The sequence below is a fragment of the Daphnia magna genome, linkage group LG7 (assembly GCF_020631705.1).
Source record: "Daphnia magna isolate NIES linkage group LG7, ASM2063170v1.1, whole genome shotgun sequence".
Lineage (NCBI taxonomy): Eukaryota > Metazoa > Arthropoda > Branchiopoda > Diplostraca > Daphniidae > Daphnia > Daphnia magna.
The window spans coordinates 4,090,160-4,104,808 of NC_059188.1; the positions used below are offsets into that span (position 1 = coordinate 4,090,160).

General features: G+C 39.4%; 2 protein-coding genes across 5 annotated transcripts; one reads left to right on the forward strand and one right to left on the reverse strand.

The window, feature by feature from the left end:
• Positions 1–75: 75 nt before the first annotated feature.
• LOC116921867 lies at positions 76–10,525 on the forward strand. Of its 4 annotated transcripts, none has more exons than XR_004393684.2 (6): positions 76–539; positions 2,592–6,453; positions 6,940–7,106; positions 8,960–9,166; positions 9,230–9,347; positions 9,425–9,781. XR_004393684.2 is itself a non-coding variant. In XM_032928229.2 (6 exons), the coding sequence occupies exons 3-6, from the start codon at positions 7,004–7,006 to the stop codon at positions 10,239–10,241; spliced, it is 702 nt and encodes a 233-aa protein (XP_032784120.1). In that variant the 5' UTR covers positions 142–539; positions 2,592–6,453; positions 6,940–7,003; the 3' UTR covers positions 10,242–10,525. The 4 variants fall into 4 exon arrangements, 2 of the variants coding, with proteins under 2 accessions (XP_032784120.1, XP_032784119.1); XR_004393685.2 differs by having other exon boundaries at positions 9,428–9,781; XM_032928229.2 differs by lacking the exons at positions 8,960–9,166; positions 9,230–9,347; positions 9,425–9,781 and adding exons at positions 8,239–8,445; positions 9,788–10,031; positions 10,094–10,525 and having other exon boundaries at positions 142–539.
• LOC116921868 lies at positions 1,058–2,527 on the reverse strand. Its single transcript, XM_032928230.2, has 4 exons — positions 2,193–2,527; positions 1,809–1,986; positions 1,483–1,612; positions 1,058–1,423 (listed from the first exon to the last, which is right to left on the reverse strand). Exons 1-4 carry the CDS (start codon positions 2,431–2,433, stop codon positions 1,385–1,387), a joined length of 588 nt encoding a protein of 195 aa, XP_032784121.1. The 5' UTR covers positions 2,434–2,527; the 3' UTR covers positions 1,058–1,384.
• Positions 10,526–14,649: the final 4,124 nt, after the last annotated feature.

The window sequence follows — 14,649 nt, forward strand, 5'->3', positions numbered from 1 at the left end:
GTATGAAATACTACCCAAAGAAAAGTGACGTTTGTTATTGGCATGTTCATGTGTACTTCTGAAGTACTGTACCAGTAAAAGAAAAACAACGCAATACTGCGAACGTCATAAATTTGAGCTTAGTTGTCATTTACGAACACCGACATTTACGAACACCGACAGTAGTGACGATATAAAACGCTAAGCGAAGTAGTTGTATGTTGAAAGGCATATTTACGAAATTAATAACTATTAACCAATCTTAATTAAGCGTCTGCGATCTCCTTTAGAAAGTTTCTGTTAAATCGTCTCTTACTCTCTTGTACTTTGTTTTGATTTGATCACATAGTCATAATGTTAGCTATCGACATGCTGCAATTGCTAAATTCCGATAAAGGCTACCGCCTTATGAAGTGTATATCAGCTGTAAATTTAAATCGGTATTCTAAGTGACCTATATTTATCAGAACTGCAACGCAATTCAGTGTCGCCGTGAAGCCCTTCGGTTTATCGAGGCGATGAATTTGTGATATCGTGATGGTGACAATTAAGGTTATAGGGTGAGTTAAATTATTTAAGTTATATCAAAGTTCGGTGCGGAACGGTGCTATAATCGGTACTGCACCGAAAGCACCGCTTCTGCCATAGGGGGTTAGTCTTACCAATGACCTTGAGTTCTGATAGGCCAACGAGAATCACGTGACTAGGGTCACATTTTGGTTCTTGTTGGCCGCAGGGCAACTGCCAATTTAGATCACTATTCATTGATAATCGCGGAAGGCACCGATCACCGATATCACCGCACCGAGCACCGAAATCGCTTCCCCGATTAAGATTATCCCCGCACCGGATCGACAAAAAAGCTCCCCGATTGGCGAGGGGCCGAGCGCTAGTCTATCCTCTTATTTGAGGTGATTAGCAAGAGCTCAACTACCGTAGCTGTTTCTGAGTTTTATTATTATTACTTATTAGCTCTTGGATACGGCACGTTACTCTGTTATTTTTTTAACTTGAAACTTAAATTAGCAATTTTTAATTCGTATTTACACGAGCTTAGCAGGCAATGCAAAGAAACTGATCGTTTTTGAGATTGCAATTTACTAAGTTTTAATAAATAAGTTAGAACAAACACATAACAAAGATTTAACGACACTGTGCCATATAAAGAGTTGGTTGCCTTTTGCTCCGAAATGCAGCCCAACACGAATAATTTTGTATAGCTACTACTAAATATAGTGCATGGATTTTCATATTTTCCACGCACTCTACGGTGTTTCCGTCTTTCTGCGTTGAGTTTGATTTTCGGAGAATTCTGTAGCCAATTAATCTTGTTGTGAATAAGTCGGGTATTGAAGCACATGATTTTTCATCAAATGTTGGGGGTTAACCAATCTGCACCGCACCATTACAGCGAATTGTGGACTACCGGGTTGAAAATGTTAACCTAAAATTAAGTTAAAGATTCAATACCATTATTATACACATTATTAGATTGGTACATACCTCCGAGCAGGCGGTATATAAATCAGCACAATTTTCGTTCCGTCTGCCGTTATCGGCCGCTTCGAAATACTTGGCCAAAAAGTCAGCAGATTCTGGCTCTAGTGCACTCAGTGGCTTGTCATCCAACTGACTGCAATTCAAAATTTTATTCTTTAAACGTGATAAACACAGTCAAATTTTAAAGTAGTCGAGAGGGGGGGAGAGAACTACTGATTGCTTCACTAATGACAAATCAAGAAAGTTGCGCTCCTCCATTATCAACATTTGAAAGCGCATTGTACATCAAAGATTATAACGTCTAAAAACGGTAGAATCTAAACTCGTACCCAAAGATGTAGACGATACGTCGAACAAAGGGGCCGATGGTTTCCGTAGCACTGCGTCGTCGATGAGCTTCACAAACAGCGCGCTTCTGGCAGTCGAAGTTGTTTAAATGCATTTTTCGGAAAGTTTCGTCCAGCATAGCCAGTAGATCCATGAATGTGTGCGCTGCCTCGTCGTTTTCTATTTACAACAGATTAGTGATCAACCACTTGAGCCTCTTTTGCGTCCGGGATTAAGCTATATGATCACATTATCTTTTATCGCATTTTTTTTTTTTCAGTGTGCACAATACATGGAAAGCCAGACAGATGAAATATATGCTGAAGAACAACTAAGAAAAAAGCCCTAACACGCAGTATTAAGTTCTATGGAGTCAGATAACTTACCCGTTGAACGAGTTTTCCGATAATTGTTACTGCCGTAGCTGTTATAAACCTTTTCGGTTTTCGCCACTGATGCAACGGCGATCCACAACAGGGATCCTAGAAGAATTAACCCTACTATAGCACCTACCGATGCGATAAGTGTAGTTGAGTTGTAGATGTAGAGAAAGCGGCCAGTTTCAGCCAATGCTCCAATAGCATCACCGCGAGCAAACGAGTCTACGATTTCAATAACTTGTTCCATGGTGTTATACGAGTGTTCAACAAAAATTTAAAAGGGGAATTTTTAAATCAATGTGTTTTTTGTACTATTAACTAGGAATTCTGTAAGGTAGACGACGTCTGGAAAGGAACTAATTTATTCTTATGTCTTGCTTGTTTTATATGCATTTCCAAAGACAGACTTCCGTATACACATTGGGAAGTGAGAAAGATCCAAGAAAGCGGAAATCAGATGCCCATGATTCGGTGACTTCGTTTGCAAAGCACAATACTGACTCCGCCCCTTGCACTTGGTACAATGACTTGGACATAAACTTGTGTAGGCTACTTATTTTCAACATATTTTGAGTTCTAGGGTTTATACCCCCGGAAAGCCACCGTCTATACATATATGTACAACAATAACCACTTAATTGATTAGGCCACTGCCAATGACATTCTTCTTGCTATTCGGTCTCAAATGTTTCCTGTGCCGAATACCAATAAAAAATCCATTTATCTTACATCGTTGTGATCAACTGCGTGCTGTACGCTCACCCACGCTCGCCAACATTTTTAATGTTTCGTGATCAAATAATTCAGAATGCACGTTACAAATTAGCAGCCTACAATTGTTAACGGATTTCGTTTTTGCCGATGCAAACAAATAGAAAATAATTCTTCGTCGTATATGCACATGCCAACACCCAGTGATTCCCACCATTTTCCTTAAATTTCGGTATCACTTGCGACAAGAAGGCAATAAACACAAGACTTGCTGCATATTTTAACTTGATAGACAAGCTAGGAGGAAAACAAATATAAGGATGAAAAAGAAATTGGTTCGGCTCCAGTGATCGGGGGATGCACGCAATATCCCTGTTCAGAGTCGTTGTCATCAGTATAGGATACGGTTTCTCAAAATCAGTTATGTGGTCCATCATTTTGTCATGGGGGAAAAAGTTAGAGCTATAGATTGTATTTTTCCGTATATACTTCTTCCGTTTGGTTTCCCTTCTGGTTTCCGCCATTTAAAGTAATTGTTTCGTGTATCGCACCACAACAGTATAGGGTGAAAACTTGAAATAAAATATCACAATGGAACTTACCTTGCTAATGAAATTGCTTTCGAATTTTTCAGCAGATAAATAAAGGGTGGAATTAACATTGAAATGCCATCCTGAAAGTAACGCTGATTAACGGCAAATTGGGAAGATTCAGAACGACAGCTCATACTATAGGATAGGTTGTGCGTTTTGTTATTATAGGATTGAAAATGGTAAAATATCTTGAAAGTCATCGCTAATAGGGGGATTTAAATTATATAGAGAATGAGTGTATAGTAAATTGATACCACAATATATGTGGAGTCGTTAAGCATAAGCATAAGCAATGGTTTCACATTTCTTATGACAACGTGCGAGTAGTATCTTAATCGCTCTCATTAGAAGTTACTTTATTAGGCCTGTACCGAATGCATAGTTCATTCAGTTAAGAATGGCAAGTATGCTGTACCGAGAGACTGCAAGGAAAGCTAGGATTCACGAATCAGGGATTTCCAATATCTGTTCAAAATTTGAGCTTGCTAAAACCTTGTAAGGTAGAAAAATTGTTTTGCTTTTGTTTCTTCATATACAGGACGCTAAAAAAGTCTAGTAAATCAAATAAGTAATTGTTATTCACCGTTACGCCATATGTCGCATGTGTGTTTCATAATTATTCATGCCCACACGGACAAACGTCCAAATGAATGGTAGGGCAATTTTTTTTTCCTCTTCTACCGCAAGCAAGATCGGTTTGTTAAGAACAGGACAATGTAACTGAATAATTCATTAAGATGTATTATAATAATTTTTTATTTATTTGAAACCTTATTAACAATGCAAGGAAAATTTCCCTGAAATACTGTAGCCTAATTTCCGAGAAGCTTATTGCTTCGAAGTTTTAAGGGAATATGTTTCGGCTTAAGATCATGTCCAGGAGAATTATACAAGTAACATAAATAAAACTACGTCTTAAAACAGCAAATGAAAAATGGAAAACTTTGCCATTTGTTATAGACGCAACAGAGAACTTCGCCACAAAAGAGCAGCTTAGCAAAAACTACATTTCTTTGTGCCCTAGGTTGCCATCATTGTTTAATTTCTACGGATTATGGCCTAAAAAAATTCTTACTTCTTTTTTAAGCTATATGCCTTGTACAACTATTTTCATGTTGGGAAATGTAGCCACATCCTACCATTCAATATACAACAGTTATGGTGTTGCTTTTGTTCAGGCCTGTATAGTGCCTCTCCGTTAAATTTATGATTGCAGTTTCAAGGTCCTGAAAACAACTGATTAATCGGTAAAATCTGGCATCATTTGACGTTGCTTACAAACAATTCAAATTGTTCTCCAGAATTGTGATTTTTTTTGTTTTCTTTTGTTTTCTTATTTCGAAAACAATCCGTTTGTTAGACTTGTGAAATTTTTCTCTAATCTACTATAATTCTTATTTTATAATACAAGTCAATGGTAATATACATCCATAAAATCGGTGTTAAAATATTTTCAATTTGCTGCTGTTGATTATATAAATAGAATATAGCAGCTGATGGGAGAACACCAACTCTCAATACCCTTTATACTTTCTACATTGTAGCCCTCGGAAATCAAACCATCGTTTCACTTTGTATCAAAAATTTTTTTGGTTTGTCAAACCCAAAACAATTGACGGTCGGAACATTTGTGCAAGAAGGCACTAAAAAGTATATGCATAATACCGCCTAATACAGTGTATGGTAATATGCGTGAAAACGTCACATCCCGTTAGAAGCTCGGGACGCATCAGCACCGCAAATATAGACTGAACTCCTACGTGTTCAGCTCAGGTAGACGCAATTTCTTTGTTTGTCCGCACTTTAAACATTTCCGTAGGTTCGCTTATAGGCTTGAAAAACAGGCCTGTTGCCATTCATGGTACTATGCAGCGCGCCCTAACAGCTGTGGGTTGCGTATATACGGAGAACAGTTACCCACCGCAGAGTTATGTTCGTTAAGCAAAGACTTACGCTATTTATGCTATGCTGACAAGATTTTTATTACGTATACAGCATAGTAGACTAAAAAGACACAGATGGCCAACGGGTTTTATGGTTCCATTCCATAGTTGCACAAACTACTTAATTTTTACTTCCGTGCAAGAATTTCGTCAACGCATCAACTTGTTTGAAGGTTGCGGAAAAAGAATGACAATTGTAATAAGCCTAATTTTACACCACGTCCTAACCTCAGTGTCTTTCGTCTAGATGCTCCCCTTATTCGATTTGTATACTTCTGTTTGCATACTTATTACGGCAAACATCAATTTTCTTCATTTTATTTCGACCCGTGGCTAACCCCTTAAAGTGGTTTAAGCGATTGAACAAATTAACCCAAACTGCTGTTGTGCCTCTGATCGTTCATATTGTATTCCCCAACTTATAGTTGAAACTGACTAGGATAGCCTACATCTATCACGATTCAGTGTGCTAAATTGCATATAGTACGTAGGTATGCTGGATATTTCCTTAAAACTTTACAAATTAAATGGTTATTGGATATAGTTTAACGTATAGTAAACGGAAGGTTTCCTATTGGAGTCCGCAATTTTATATAGAAGAATCCAGCTTGACGCAATTATCTGTCGACAGTATATACAAATAAATTGTGGTATTGTAATTTTTTATTGTTTGCGACAATAAAAAGTCAGATGCCAGATCGAATTTTTCCTTTATAAGTATGTTCGTGATTGGCCGGATGTGTGCGTAACAAAGAAATACACGCAGCATACCTCCACCATAAGGACGCGCCAGCATGCTGATGTAACGAATACAGTCATCAGCTGGGATCGTTACATTCATCCTGCTTGGCTTACGGTATTTCCGACTTCTTGGTGAAGGGTACATAGGCTACTTGGAGAAACATAGATTCTCCAGTTCTCTCTGCATTGCGCTATTGTTAAGACATCTTCTACTCCGCATTCGAAATTGTGCTCATCGATTCAAAGGGATTTCCATCTATCGCTCTTATTTCATTTGAGGTAAAGTATCATCTATTCTTTTACATTCCGTGTGAAATAAAACACTATTAGCAACAGAAAAAAATGAAGTTTGTTGGCATTTTCAGTTTAGACAACTAAAAAAAAAAACGTAAAGCTTTTGCGAACAGAATGTAGTAATTTACATGCTACGCTCGAGTGCATTAACATGTCTCATGGGTAAAACAAAAACAGATTTTGAAGTTGTTGATCTCAGGTAATTTTCCGTACGCCTTAGCTTAGCTTTTCGAAGGCGCTAGTTAACAAAACTGACATAGCTATTACCCCACCCGTCCATTTGAATGCAAAACCAGAATCGTGCCCACCCCGTCCGAACTGAGAGATTTTACCAAAAATTAAAGCTTAAACTAGTCTGAATCGCCCGTGATAGATGTAGGCCTACTAATGCACTTGGTTGCATGAATATGTTTGTTAATTATTTTGATGTGAATATATCCTAAAGCTTTTTTTTCCTTTATACTTATGTAGGACGAAACAATAATTTGTTTTTTGGCGTTACACCCTTTCCTGAAAAACAACTGAATAAAAAAAAATGGTTCATAGTATGTTGACCTTGAAAGCGCTATTTTCCATCGTTGGAATGTCACTAACCGTTGACGCATTATCTTTCGAGAACTTCGTCGATCCGCTGTTAAGTATGTTAACTTCTTATTTTTCGAATTAGACATACGTAACTAGTAAGAAATTTTACAAGCAAGATTTAGATTTATTATGGTAAACTAGCCGTAGAAATGAGTTGCTCTATAGTAGCGTGACTATATACATTAGTCAATGATGGGTATAGTTGCATCAGTTTCTGAGTTTATGCTTACGGATCTATACCGGTATATGATCTCACACATAAAACCTTAGTTTTATCATGCTATAACTTAATTGAAAATTATTGTTAGCCTACAAGCAAAGATCTGCTTTGAGATTTGATTATTTAAAATGGTGGTATAACAGTTTGCTTTTCGTGTAGTAGGCCTATAGCATTTGTTTGCTGTGCCACTCTTCATTTATGGTGTGTGTCATAAATATTGATTAGCTGGATGAGAGGAATGATATCTGTTTGAAAGCATTTTTCCTCGTCGTTTACCTAGACATCCTCCCAAAATTGATTTATCGATAGAATATAGTGATACACTAATAAAATTATAGGAGACACTAAAAGGCCTCTCGTTAAATTCTAAACGTTGGCCCTGTGTAAAAAGCTTGTGTTATTGGGCATTATTGTTATTATCTCGGCCTGCATTGGGCCAGTGGGACAGTTTTAAGTTGACAGACTACGTGTACTTTTACTCCGACTTTTTTTCTGTTGTCAGCGTCACTCTGCATGCGGTTTATCGATAATTTTGCTGTACCAAGATTTTTTAAAAATTTCTATCCCTTTAAAAATCCCAATCCCAAAAGGGGGTGATTAATTTGATCACTGCAGAGAGAAAAGTCCAGAAAAAAACAAAACAAACAAATTCAAGTGACCCATAAACCTTCACAGAGCTTTCGTTTCTGGAAATTGTAGATGCAGAGACATTATCATGGAAAGCCAGATCAAATAAGAATTAAGTTTTATGTTTACCAGAGACTTGTGGACAATTTATTTTTTACTGATAATACCTGAAGACCATGACTTTAACAAAAACTCAAGCATGACTCTAGTGACGTCTGACGTGTGAATTTATTAAATGATACCATAACTATGTGTTCTACCAGCAGTCTATGGTTAAGCGATTGATGAGACGAACGACATTTATACTTCTACTCTGCAAAACTCTGTATGGTAAACAGGAAATGGGGAAGAATTGAAGCTGGAAGATCAGCTCTCTGAGCTAGGTCGGGTTCTTGATGTTGCAGCCCGTAATCTCTTCAATCTAACAGTCGGAACATCGGCAACGCTGAGCCACACAAACGCCTTCTTTGTTATTATCCTTCTTTCCGGTGTCATCTTCACTATATTCACTATCACCGCCATGGCAGCTTCCTCAATTTTCACAGGTTGCCTACCGATTTGGCTTTTGATGCTACCGTCCCGTACTGCTATTCTTAGATCTACTCGACAAACATGACTGACCGACTCTATTATCAAACTAAAACTGTAAATAGGTATTTGCACTGTTTTTGTGCGTGGGAAGACAGCGGATATCCCGACAATGTATGTATTTCACTCTTTTCACTTTCTTCAAATGTATAGGCTACAGCAGGCTATGCTCGGGGAAATGTTAGCGGTAACGGTTAACGGACTACCAATGTCAACCTTCTTTGACCCAATCTGCCCATGTTCCACAACTGTTCAATGTTTGAAATATGGTGTAGGCTACTATAATTGTAAATGTAGTTTCGATTCTCTCTCCACTCTCCACTACATAGGGCAGGTCTACTATAAGTGCATTTAGCTGTATGAGGTGAAATTTGCGTATTTCAGCTTAGAATTACGCCCGTGTATATAGCTTAAAATAATGCGATGAATATGCTTGTAGCTATTTTAATAATGTTCCGCTGGGTTCTCAAGGTATGAACGAAGAAAATGAAAATCTTGCACTTGGGCAAATCTTATCGAGTGAAACGGCAAATAGTGCGGCTCGCCTATTTCTATCGTATATCAACTCGACGGCTACCGTATCGGCTTCATACGCACTTGTCATCATCCTAGGCATTTCGTTGGCTTTGCTTGCTCTTCTTGGAATTGCCTATATGACGGCATCGGCAATCTTCACAGGTACTGCGTTTAAAAAAGATTTGTTTTGAAATATATTTTGAATTCTATAACTTCGAGAAAAAGGAACAAGCTCTTTCCGTATATTTTTCTGAATTTCGTCAAAACTCAGTCAAAACACAACTTAAAACTAATGTCCCAAAAATAAATGGCGTGAATGTCTAAGAAACTGTTTAGCCACAAGGTAATGAATAATGCCGATGTAGCACTATTTCTTCACGTTACGTGTTATTCTCTCCTAACGAATAGACTCTCTTCCAGCAGGTCTTTCATTTTGAATTGCTTACAGTTACAGGCTCCAAAGTTTGGTGTATTAGCCTTATTTTTGCACATTTGCACATGCCCTTTTAGTCTAACCGAAGCTGATGGGAAATGTTGGCTGTGTGGATGGTTGCATATTCGTATTTTTTGTTTTTTTTGGCACTGTACATAAAACAGAGGAAAATAATGCAATCGGTCAGTCACATTAAAATCGATTTTCTAAAAGAAACTATAGATAACCCTTGCTTCGACCAAGAGCTCCACTCAAAGTTGGATGAAACATTGAAAACAAGACTCATTTTGATGCATTTATTTTTCCTTTCCCTGCATGGAGATTAATGTCTAATGAATTTACCGAGAAAGGTACCAGCGTTCAGTCTTACTATGGGAAGCGCTCACTGCCAGACGACGAAGGAAATGAACTGAATTTCCAATGGGCTCGTATTATACAAATCCTTCATGAAATGGACGAGCATTTTCATCGCCTAGGAGCTGAACAGAGTGAGGATGATTGTCGGAAACGCTTGGTGTGCAAGTTATTTGAGGAACATAATGACAGTAAAGACGCCAATCATAGGCAGCTCGCAAATCTCACCAACGAGCTCAGGTAATTATCAAGTCTTACTACGGAAGCGTAATTAAATTAATGCTTTTACGTAAATGATACAGTGACATATACGGAAACAATGAATTGGATACCGGACGGTCGGATGTACAGCCATTTTATGACAGTATGAAAGCTTATAACGAAGCCGTCAAACATGGAAGAAAATTCAAAAACTGCACGACTCTCTTTCCCAAATGCGATAGATACTGAAACCGCGTGACGTAAATACATTCTAAAGGATATCCCGGGGTTCATATGACAAGTTATACAATATATGTTTGACAAATCATATTTCTTGCTCTACATCACGTTCACTTGACAAGAACGAAACTTTTGGCTCGTTATGGCACGCATCGGAAAATACGATACTATTTATTGGCGTCAATTGGTTTCAGTCTTCATATGTGGTGAAATTTTGTTCTGTTTGAACACCTTTCTGACTTCTATTGTTACCCACTTCTTTAATGTAATGTTTGATACACTTGTATACCGCACCGCATACTGTTCTTAGATTATGGCATCATATGAGACATGATACCTTTCATGCAGTGATGCTACTAGAAGAAGTAAAAAGGTATTACGTTGAAAGCAAAGAGACAGCCAATACAAGGAAAACAAAAATTTTTAAACCATGAAATGAAAAAACTGGAAGACGTACGACAAGGAAGAGTCGTAGGTGATTCTTTGCATTTTCTTTTGAGCCTGGGAGTTTTCCCGCGTGGTGTAATAGTCAGACTGAGCACAGCTGTGGGTGGAAAGAATAGACATTTTTAAATGCGATTTTCTCCCATTCCTAAACTGAGGAAAATCCCATAAAATGAAATTTTCTTATCTCCGCCCCTTGACTGCTGTCATCAACGGTGCGTTCGTCAGATAGGCTGATGACGGTGATGTCAGCGAATTTGTTATCCTTGTTAAAGTTTGGAGAAGAGTAGCCTGGTGTAGGGTACGCTGGTTGGGTAGCTTGGTGCAGGATAGCTATTGTAATTTGATGTTACTATAATTTTATGTTGAGAATTGTTGACCAGTGGAAAACGGATGTCTTTGAACACCTTCGGACGGCTTTATATAGCCGACGAAATAGCGAGGATGCCATTTCCCTTTTCATTTCGTTGTTTAACCATATTTTGCTGTTTGGCTTACAGTTTTGAAAGTGGCGATCACCGACCTGTGGTGGTTGTTTGTTTGTTTTTTTCTTTGCGTTTTTTGTTTTGTTTTTTGTTTGGTGTGCATATTGCAGGTTATGGTTCTTGAAACCAGTGATAGTGTCGCGGGTGAAAAGGGAGATTGGTAATCTCTTCGCAGAGATGAGTCATCCGCTCCTTGGACAACGCTGCGATCGTGGTGAAGAATTATCGGGAGAAGTCCGCTCTAAGAAAGATACGCAGATACGCAGTCCGGAAGGGGAGTAATTCGCGCGACGGTGTAAAACGCTGCCCCGAATCCGTGTTAGATGAGTCTCCATCGGGTGAGTTCCCGGAGCTGGGCTCCGTAAGAGGAGTTCCCTGGTTTCTCTAGAGGTCTTCAGACGCTTCTCCAACTTTTGTTAATGGTTATCCCTTTTTGTTCAAGTTAAACCATTGTTTAGAATTTAAGTCATCACTTGTTGTATTCATTTGTTCTTGTTCAAATACAACTCGTGTGACAATAGTATTCGACGAGTGTATAGCAATCAAAGCAACAAGTTTGTGCTCAACTTTCCGGTATTTGCCACCACCACCTGATGATTTTAGGATTGAGCCATTAATCGTTCGTTTGCCTTATTTCAGAAAGGAAAAAAATGTAGTTGCGGCTGAAAAAGAACATTTGTGATAAGGAAATAAGTGCAATTATTCCTGGGCCAAGAATGATAAATTTTAATTCAATATTTATGGCTCAGAAGGAAAAATCCAGCCGTTATCAGACATAGAAAACATATACATAAACACACTGTGGCTAACGTGAAAAGCGAAAGTAAGGACATTTTATTCAACACCAAAGCGATTTAGCTCGAGCGAAATCTAGCTGACAAAACAACTAGGTCAACTGAATGTTCTTTATCATTCACTCGACTATAAAAGCCCACGATGGTAGGACTAAAACCATCAGTTGTATATCAAACTAACTTAGTAGAACATGAATCTCGTAAGGCATTTTTTTACTAACACCTAATGAGCTGAGAAAAAGTTGAAGTAAAAAATCTTTTTTTCCGACAGTTATTCGTTTCTGCTTTCTTGGCTGCTGCTGCTGCCGTTCCATCCAGCTACAAGCCGGAATACAAAGCTCCCAGCTACCCTGCCGCTAGCTACCCTGCACCGAAGTACCCTGCTCCTAGCTACCCTGCGCCGGGCTACTCTGCACCAGGCTCCGACAAGGATAACAAAAACGCCGACATCACCGTCACCAGCCAATCTGACAAGCGCAACGTCGATGGCAGCAGCCAGTTTAGGTAAGTCAATTCCATTCTTTATATCATTAAGATAGGGATGAAACGTATTCAGATTTTAAAAAATGGAGCTCTTTCATGTTTCAGCTACGCAAAATCTGACTTCAACACTCGCTAAGAGTCTCAAGTTCAGAAGAAGATGCAAGGAGGCACCTACGACTCTTACGGTAAAGAATCGTACGGTGAAGTACTAGGCAACACCAACAAAGAATCCTCTTACTGGGTCTCTCCTGAAGGCTAGAAATTCACTTTGACTTGGGCTGCTGATGAAACCGGTTTCCAGCCCAAAGGTGATCTCTTGCCCGTCGCTCCCGTCCACGAATACGAGCTCCCAGTCTCCCCTGTGCACATCCCTTTCAACGGCAAATGCTATAAGGTTTATTAAATTTTTTAAATTCTGACCGAACAAATTGTTTAAATCCATGTACTTAATGCACTGACGCCTCTTGTGTTATGGTTACAAAATACATGTTAATATGAAGCAGAGACTATCTAAAAACACGTGAGAAAAGAGTGGGTTTGTACGTGGTATCCGCATTAGATTTAATCCACGTTTTATAATCGATGTGGATAGACCTTACATACCTATAGTTTCCTCCATTTTGAGTTTTATGTTTGTTCCCAATGTAACCAGCCAACGTGGTCACAATCCAACGTTATTCAAACTACCCTTATCCTTACATCACTCTTTCATCCATCGTCGACCTGCAATTCGTATCAAATACTAAGTTACATCATTATTACTCAGACAGCATTTCGCAGTAATAACGGTGCTAGCGATCCAACACCGTTAGTACTCGTAAATTACTTCATCGAGTGTTTTATACCATTCTTCGGACTATCCAAAAAACTTTGTTTAACATAGCTATAGACTATATTACATATATATTTAAATTCTGTTTAAGTTAGTCATAGCAGCGGTTCGAACACGGGACTCTAGATCTATAGCGAACAGCATTACCACTCTTCTAAGTGCCCTTACATTCTAAAACCGTCAAAGTTTGAGGGATGAAAGAACCGATGATAGGTGGCACTAAAATCGAGTGCTTGGTTATAGAACAATTCAGTTATAGAACCGCGCACAGGCCGGTTCTATAACTGGACCGGCAGCGCACTGTACCTTCTTCGCCGTTGATGAACTACCCCGCACCAGCAACCATGGCTTACCCCACTCCTTTGGCACCTGCTCCTGCAACGTCTACGTATTCCGCCGCTATCACACCTGCCCCTGTGCCAATGAGTTATTCGAATTCTGGTATGCCAACAAGCTACTACGTTGCTGGTGCGATGAGCTATATACCACTCCGACACCACCTACTGCGGTCACAACCATCTATGCCAATCTGGCGGCTATGAATAATTTCTTTGGCTCAACTCCCTACCCCGGCACCTATGGCTTATTCTACACCTTCGCTAACCTTACCCCGCCCTAGCCAATACCTTCCTTACTTTCACCCGCTCCAATGGAATATCCTACACCCCGGCAGCGATATCTTCGCCAGTGCACCAATGGGCTATCTTGCAACTCCATCCACTATGCTCCCGATGGCGTTATAGTCCAAACCCACACCAGTACCGGTGAGCTATACTGCACCTTCTGCACCTACACCATCACTGATGGGCTATCCCTTACCACCGACAGCTATGCCAGCAGCAATAAGCATTCCTGCATCACTGGCCCCTGCAGCAAAGGGCTATCCTGCACTTCCAGCGATGCCAGTTTCTGCGTCATCGCCTCCTCCCTATTCAATGAGTTCCGCACTTCCTGTAACTACTATTCGTCCGTATCCGATCAATGTCTCTTCTATCTATTAATGAAACATCCTTTTTGGCCCGTAGGCCGAGGCGGAAGTTAGTTCCTCAAGTGATCAAGTCATTTAGTATCCTACTATTTTATTTATAAATTTTTTTAAATTTTATCTTTCTTTAACACTAGCATTGTCAGGACGTTTATTCGCTAGGATGCGGATCCAACGAGCGCGAAGTACGGTCACAGTATTGGAGGAATGACCGTGTGCTTGGTTCGTGGTTTGGAGTCGCAAGTGGTAGGTGCATGCTGACGTAATCTTATTGCGTCGGGGTACCCATTGAGCGGCGCGTGAAATGCGGTCTACTGACAACCCCAGTATTAACCACCGAAATAAGCGTGACGAAAATGTGGTTAACTCAGTGGCCAAAAGGGCCACGCTGCGA